This window comes from Microtus ochrogaster, linkage group LG1 (assembly GCF_000317375.1).
Source record: "Microtus ochrogaster isolate Prairie Vole_2 linkage group LG1, MicOch1.0, whole genome shotgun sequence".
Classification (NCBI taxonomy): Eukaryota; Metazoa; Chordata; class Mammalia; order Rodentia; family Cricetidae; genus Microtus; species Microtus ochrogaster.
In genome coordinates, this window is record NC_022027.1 from 52004940 (window position 1) to 52013293 (window position 8354).

Genomic DNA, 8354 nt, shown 5'->3' on the forward strand with positions numbered 1-8354 from the left:
TATGTCTAAGTGTGTACATGTGTAGCGTGTATATGCACGTGTGTATGCTGGCACACAGGCACAAGCAGAAGACTTCAGGTGCTGAATCGCTCTCTGCCTCACTCCTCTGAGACAGGGAACACAGCTAGTGGCCACGAATCCCTAGCAATTTCCCTAGCTCGGTCCCCACAGCACTGGGGTAACAGGTGCCTGTGTGGCCATGCTTGTGTTTGTCATGTGGGTCCGGGGAATCTCAATTCAGGCTCTCATGCTCCAGCAGCAAGCGCCTTTACCCTCCCAGCCATCTCTCCACCCTGCATCAATGACTTCACCAGTGACCTTACAATTCAGAATGAACATATAAATATATGTGTGCTGGTCAGTTTGTCAGCTCGCCATAGTTAGAGCCATCTGAGAGGAGTCTCAGTGGTGCAAACATGTCCGTAAGAGTGGTCTGTGGGGAATTTTCTTGATTTCTGTGGGCAGTGCCATCCCCTGGGCAGGTGGGTGATCCTAGGTTGTATAAGAAAGCAGGCTGAGTGAAAAAGCCAATAACAGCACTCCTGCATGGTTCCTGCCCTGTCCTCCATGGTTCCTGCCCTGTCCTCCATGGTTCCTGCCCTGTCCTCCATGGTTCCTGCCCTGACTTCCCTCAGGGAGGGATCTGGACAGGGAAACATAAGGCAAATTGACTCTTTTCTCCCCAAACTGCTTTTTCTGGCGATGCTGTTTACCACAGAAAGAGAACAAGTGACTAAAATACCAGGTTAACAATGACTGTAACTTGGTATCCAATGCTCATAATGGAAAGACATAAAATGCAATTATCATTTGATGAACAAGAACTCCCCCCCCCCTTTTTAGTGGAAATGACAGTATTGGCCAGAGGCACACACAAACTGAGAGATAAAGTTACTTAGGACACAGGCTTGGGATTAAAAAAAAGTAACGCAAACATATTTTCTGTCATCTAAAGGCAGCTTTACCTATGTCTCTTTATTCATTTACTTACTTTGGAGGTAAAGTTTCAATGTCTCTTATTTCCCTGGTTGCTGTCATGGTAAATCCATCAATCACATAAAAGTGCTCTTTCCCAAACAGCAGTAGCCCCTCACTGGTGTCCAGGCCCTGGACGCGAGCACAGCGGTACATGTGTTGAATCTACAAAGAAAGTCACAAATAATCTTTCTTTTAACTTTAAAAGATTTTTTTTTGTTGACTAATTTCTCTCTCTTGTTACTGTTACAGTAAGCCCCAAGCTAAACATATTAAACCCAAGAAACAGCCTACATTCAATTCTACCTGCAGATGCCTTCAGCGACAGGAGACAAGTGTTCACCCACATCACCCATTTAAGCCCACACCCCATTTAGGAGTAGTCTCTTATGCCAGGTGCATCTAGGGAGGCAGAAGCAGGCGAATCTCTGAGTTCGAGGCCAGGCTGGTCTACATGGAGAGTTCTAGGACCCTGCCTCAAAACAAAAAACAACCAACAAATAAATAAATAAAAGAATGGGCTGTTTACAGCAAAATCCAAACATTAAAAATTATTTTAATTTTTTGAGACACAGTATTGTAATCTGCTGGCCTGCCCTGTCACCTGGGTACCCTGTCCCTGTAAGAAACAAGCCCTGCCGACTCCCAATATCCCCATTCCTGCTGAGACAAGTAGATCTTGGATCTTGCCTCCCATCCATCTCTCTCTCTGTCCATCCTTCTTTTGAAGAGGCAGTCTCTGCCTCTCCCTGTTCTTTCTCTTTCTCTGTCCCACTCCATCCCTTAACTCCTTACTCTTCTACCCTTCCCAATACTCGCTAAATAAACCCCAGCTCTCTCTCTGCATGGCATGTCTGTCTCCTACCTGCTGAGGCCACAGTTGTGGGACCAGCCTTGGGTCACCCATGCCATGAATGGTAACACGTAGTCTCATGTATTCCAGTGTGCTGGTTTGAAAGAAATGGCCCCCAAAAGGAGTGGGACTATTAGGAGGGGTGGTCTTGTTGGAGGGAGTGTGTCACTGTGGAGGCAGGCTTTGAGGTCTCATGTGCCCAAGCTACACTCAGCATCCCAAACCAATCCTGTAGCCTGCAGGTCAAGGGCTACCAGCCTCTTCTCCAGCACGGTCAGGCCTGCATGTTGCACCATGAATATAATGGAATAAACTTCCGAAATTGTAGGCCCCCAATTAGATGTTTTTCTTTATAAGAGTTGTCATGGTCATGCTGTCTCTTCATAGCAATAGGAACCCTAACTAAGACAGCCAGGTTGGGCTCAAACTCCAAAGCCTCCTACCTACACTTCCTGAATGCTAGGATTCCAGCCTTATTCCACTTTATCCCACTTATTCAGGACTGGGGATTGAACCCAGAACTTCCTGTGTGCAAGGTTAAGCACTCTACCCAGTGAGCTATATCCCCAGGTATAGACATGTTTAAATTTGTTTTCCTTATGGTGCTGGGGATGAAACCCAAGACTCCATGCATGTTAGACACCTATTCTACTGCTGAGCTCTGCCCTCAGCTGCTTGACTTTCTTTAAAATAGCTACTGTCATGGAGAGGAGGATGGGAAGGAAGAAATGACAGACTGACATCTCGGGGCACATAAGCTTCTGAGTTTTCAACACTAAAACCACAGTGATGAACAGCATCCAGGTGGAGATGCTGAAGCTCCAGGGCCACAGGCGCCTCCCTCTCCTGTTGTCTTCTGAACGGCTGAGCTTTCATCATGACATGGCTCTTTTTCTTTGATAATTTCATTCAAGGTTATGCAGAGCACATATCTGAGCAGAACTGCCTCAATTACACACCAGCTTCTCATGACTTGGTTAGATCTCTGGGGCTGTATGAGGACTTAACTAAGGACAGCCTTTCAAGAAGGGTGATATTCGAATTCATGATATAGTAACCTATTTATCCATTTTTCTTCCTATAGCTAATTACTGCAGGAAGGTTTGTGCGTCTGTTATGATTGGAGTCATATAAGGTGATGGGATGTGGATAGGAAACAGTGCCTGAGTATAAGCACACACCAGGAAGAGAAGATACAGGAAGAAACGATTTTAATAAGGGAATAGCTGATAGCTTTTAGGCAGTCTGCAAGCCCGGGGGAGGGGCAGCTAAGTGAGGCTGAGCAGTCAAGTGTCCTCATGTAGGCTACAGACGTCTAGACTAATGGACACACAGATGTTACTAGCTGGAACCTTATGGTGAAGGGGAGTGGGGGGAGCTGTCAGAAGAAAAAGCATGAGCAAAGTTCAGAGCTAAAACCACGGTGCATGCAATGAGTGCAGCATGCATGCTGCAGCAGACGCTCAGGCTGCGGCAGGTGCTCAGGCTACAAGCAGTGGAGCGGGCAGAACCGAGGAGGCAGACGCTTCCTGTGTGAGGGAGAACGGAGTAAATACAGGCGGGACGTGAGAGCACTGATCAGTTGGTGCAGTCTGCATGATGACCACAGTGATGGAGACGCAGAGGGGAAGGCACATCATGGCGGGTACAGCAGGATGGCTTGTCTGCAGAGAGTGTGGTCTAACGGTGGGGCAGAAGAGAGAGGCAGAGGTCAACCATGCACTCCATTTCTGATGAGTCTGCACTGTAGAACCCTCAGTCGCCCTGCGCCTGCGCTCTCTTGCTCCTTGTCTTTTGCTGCTCCTTCAGCACACTCGCTCCTCAGAAGCACGCACAGTACCTTCTCTCCTTCCTCCAACAGGCGCAGCAAGGTGGCATTGTCTGTCTTCTCCTCCTCTTCTATGGAGCTGCTCTCAGCGATCTGGTCTTGTAGCTGCTCCTGGGTCTCCTCATCGCCTCCATCAGGTGCGGACCGAGAGCGCTTCAGGGGAGGCTTCACCAGGCCTGCAGTGCAGAAACCAACGGGGTCACGTGGGGAACAGTTTAGTTCCAGAGTCGGTTATGGGACAGGTGGCCTCCATAGGCCCATGGGCTAAAGCCTTAGGATGGTGCTGGGGAGAGGGTAGAATTTTTAGAGTGAGCCCAGTGGGAAAAATTAGGTCATTAGGAGATGTACCCCAGGATGGGATATTTAGACACTTCTTATCTGTTTTGTGGCTACATGAGGTGAGCAGCTTTGCTTTCCCATGTGGTACCTGTGGTCTTGCCACAGACCTCAAAAACGGCAGCAGCCACGACAGGAGACTCTGAAACCTCTGCTCTGAGTTTACTCGTCACGTGCTGTCGCGGCAGCGAAGGCTACTCACACACAGTCTGTGTTATACATCTCCAGGAAGAGAACGCTGGAGAGCACAGGCCTGCAGCAGTGCTTCAGGGTCAGCAGCAAAGGCTTGGGAATTCAACCCTGCATGACTCTGGGAAATTATCTGCCTTTTGTGCGCCATGGTTTTCTCCATTATAAAACTGGGGAGGAGTCTACCTAGCTCAGGTTTGTTGCAGGGCTAAATTTGGTAATGACTGTAAAGTCCTTGGGACCACGGTCACACAGTCAATTCTCAGGGAAGTCGGATGATGGCAACAGCTAGCGTAAGTAGTGGCAAGAACACGTTGTTCGTCTGAGTAGCGTGGGAGAGGCGCTGTGAGTGAGCGGCTAATGACAGTCCCTGCTACACACATGGGGACGACATACTACACTCATCAGAACTCAGAGGGCTCAGGGAGACCATGCCAAGCCTCACCCAAAGTAGCAATGTGATTCTTCATGAATGAAATTCGTCAAACAATGGGTCACAAGGAACAGGAATAGAACTCTTTAACAGCATAGGAACAGATGAACTAAAATTAAGAAATACTTTATTGGGGGTAATGTTGTACATGTGTAACCCCAGAACTGGTGTAGCTGAGCCAGGAGCATTCCCAGGACTTGCTGGCCAGTCAGCCTAACAGAACTAGTGAGCTACAGGCCAATGAGAGAGAGCTCAGAGAGCAAGGCAGAAGGCTTCTGAGAAGCTATGCCTGTGGATGACCTGGGGCTTCCATGTGCATGAGCACACGTGTGTGCTTGTGCCACACCTAACTATGTCTATGGGCACATTTACACATCACACAAAATGAAAATCTCTGCCTTGAGAAAACTTACAAATTTAAAAGAGAATCGGGTTTCTCTGAGTGTTTTGTGAAATATAATCAAAACATATTGAGCCAATGACTATAAACCTTAGCTATCTATAGGGAATAGACACAGTCTCTTCAGTTCTCATTCACACATCAGTCTTTCAGTGGCGGTGGTCAAGTGTCTACGGACATGTTTATAGTTGGCCCTCCTGTTTGCAAATGCTCATATTTACATGTGAAGTCACACGGAAGGAATTCCCCAAATGATTTGAAATCAGATCAGAGAGGAGGCTGACCTTTGACCTTGGCAATGGTGTCTTCTCCAGGCTCTGGTTCTTGCTGGGTGGCTTCCCCTTCTGAACTCTCTACGATAGCATCCTGAACAATGCCTGGGTTCCCAGAGGCCAGGCGTAAGTAGTATTCTTTACTGTCATAGCTTATAGCTCTTCTGTACCGAGCCGGTTTCTAAGAAATAACGAGAGAAAACGACTCAGAGTTATTTTCAACCAGTACAACACAAGCTTGTGAGGGTTTCTCTGTGTTCCTATTGTTTAGGGGCTATTGTGTAGACTAAGTGAATAAACACTAAATACACAGACTTCCAGGTTTTGTGGCTCCATTAAAAACTCCACAGTTTGTAAGGTGACATATATTGAACAATACTGGTAGTTTTGTTCTTCCCAAGAGAAAGAGACCATGTTTAACCAAATAGCATTTCTGGGCTGGTGCAGTTCCCTGTCAGTTCTGGATCTGCTGACCTTCTGGGACAGCAGAGGAGAGCATGTCCATTATGAAGGACACCGGGCTGCAACTTGGATTGAACCAACCAGACTGAAAGCGGGATATTCATTATAGACACATCAGGGGAAAAGTTAGTGATGTCTGTCAGAGGAGACTGAAGGGCGCTCATTCACTGGGGACAATCTCAAGTGCTTACTTCGAGAGCTTGCAGGACCCTAAACACAGCCAGCACCCGCCACGCCACCTCTAGGCACAGAAAACACCTTCAACACTAGGTGGCACTCTCTAGCTGGCCTGCAAGATGAGCTGGTCTGTATAACTGTCTGGCACTATTTGGAAACATATAACTAAAGAACAGATATAACTTAATTCTGATGAAGAAATGAATACCTAGAGATATAAGGAAAGATTCAATATTCTGGATATACTAGGATATTTCTTTCACAGAATCATCTTTTTTCTAAAATGAGTTTTCCAATTGACCTAAACTTGTTTTCCTTCTTAAAACTACATACAAGGAGAAAGCAATGGCTTGAAATCTCTAAAAATGTCTATGAATAACAGACATATGCTAACACCCAGGCTTTGAAAATTCCAAACATGCTTCCCCTCAGACAGCATTTTGGTTCTCCTTTGTTATAAGTATGATATTCAATCTTCTTAAAAACAAAATCCTATTTTTTTTCACATTCTTGTAACTGATTTCCAACTAAAATGGAAAGCAGGTGCCTGGGTGGGTGAGATACTTAGGCTGAAATACTAAAAGGATTTCCAGACATGAGATACCTAACTGAAGCCATAATGCCCTTCCTTTAATTTCAGGTGTGGAGCCGGGTCATTGAGATCTGTGGGCAAACTGAGGAGGGGGCTACGCAGAAAGGGGGGAGGAAAACATGGCACAACCCTGGAAAATATCAAAGGATGTGGAGTGATCTCGCAGGAATGGGAAGTCGAGCTGACGGGCAACCTAACAAGGGAAATGGCGTGTTCCATTTAAATGAGATGAAGACAAGAAACTTAGCCCCTTTATGGCATTCTCTATGAAGCAAAATGATCATATTCAACTCTAAATTGCTTACACGTCATTGAAACAGAAAGACAAACTTAGTAGATGGCAAATCCAGGAGGCTGGGCAGTAACCGGAGTATCACCGCCAAAACTACTAGTGTTTTCAAAGATGATATGATAGCATAGTTAGTGATGGGCGAAATAATGGATTAATGGATGTAGATCTGGCTACTGACTCTTTCCAAAATGTGCTGAGGTACATTTCTATATCTATATTGAAAGTACTGAACCTTTTTAGAAAATAAACAAACCAACAAACAAACAAAAAAAGAAAAATACATGCCAATTAAAAAAGTGATCATACGCTTTGTTTTTAGATTAATTTCTTCTGACTAGAAAGCAATTTAATTGGCATAGTCTTGCATTCTCAGCATTTAAAATAATTGCAGTATATTTTAAAAGCTGAGGGTGCCCGCCTGCCCATCACTAACATGCCTCATAACGGGTTAGTCACGCGTGAAGCAGCACACGCTGGGTCAGGTGACAGCCCCGCCTGTTAGTGAGCAGCAAAAAGTCCCTGCCAAGAGCGCAGAGCAGCTGAGGAAGGGGAGAAGTCTCCAGCCCAGGGACCTCACAGGAGACTCCTCTGTAAAGTTAGTCTCTAGTCTACCGTGCACCAAGAACAAAGCCCAGCAGTCTGCATTCCTTTGTGGTAATTAGTGTTTTACCTTCTGGGCAATGACATCATCGGGAGCCTCGGCTTGTTTACTTGGGATCTCAGACTGAAAACAGGGTATTAAGTATAGACACATCAGGGGGGGAAGCATATAAAGATATCAAAACCAAAATTTTCTTGAGGACCATAAGACATACAGAGGATGTACTCAACTCAAAGGGAATTAACATGACCTACTCAGTCACTTACACAACCACTGAGCTTATACGGTTACTTCCTCGCTGACCAAAAAGCAGGGTTTTAAATAAAATTTAAACATACCAAAGTTTCAGTGCCCTGAACAGAAGACAGACATAAAAATTGCAAAACAAAACTTCAGCTGTGCTGTTATCATGGATGACTTCAAAAGAATACACATATACACACACACACATATACACACACACACACACACACACTCACGCCAAGAAACAACCTTGTGCACATTTCTTCCCCCACATCCCCTAAGTCTGTGCTGTAACAACACACGTGATTTACTTTGTCATCTACATCTCTGTACACACAACCAGGGCTGACTGGTTGACATCCACCCTGCCACAGAAGCCCAGACACAGGTTCCCTGCTTTCCAGTCAGCAGCAGGGAAAGCCACGAGGGAAGGCGGGCTGTGTCATCAGCCCCAACAGCAGCTTTTCTGGAAAGAATTTTAGAAGAATTAGTAGTCACCTAATTGACAAGAGGCAATTCTGCTGAGGGCCTGGTGTAGTTTCTATGCAGAAACAGTCGGTTACAGGGAGGAAGCAGCCAGCTACAGGGAGGAAACAGTCGGCTACAGGGAGGAAACAGCAGTTACAGGGAGGAAACAGTCAGCTATAGGGAGGAAGCAGCCAGCTACAGGGAGGAAACAGCAGTTACAGGGAGGAAACAGC

At 46.0% G+C, this 8354-nt stretch overlaps 1 protein-coding gene across 1 annotated transcript in view; it reads right to left on the reverse strand.

The window, feature by feature from the left end:
- The window catches only part of Wdfy3 (WD repeat and FYVE domain containing 3), a 216963-nt gene that overhangs the window by 35056 nt on the left and 173553 nt on the right, over nt 1–8354 (reverse strand). The window contains exons 44-47 of the mRNA XM_026785032.1: nt 7480–7533; nt 5299–5467; nt 3669–3832; nt 992–1140 (exon numbers count right to left, since the gene is read on the reverse strand). Of these exons, the coding sequence (XP_026640833.1) occupies nt 992–1140; nt 3669–3832; nt 5299–5467; nt 7480–7533 (536 nt within the window). The remainder of the gene's footprint in view (nt 1–991; nt 1141–3668; nt 3833–5298; nt 5468–7479; nt 7534–8354) is intronic.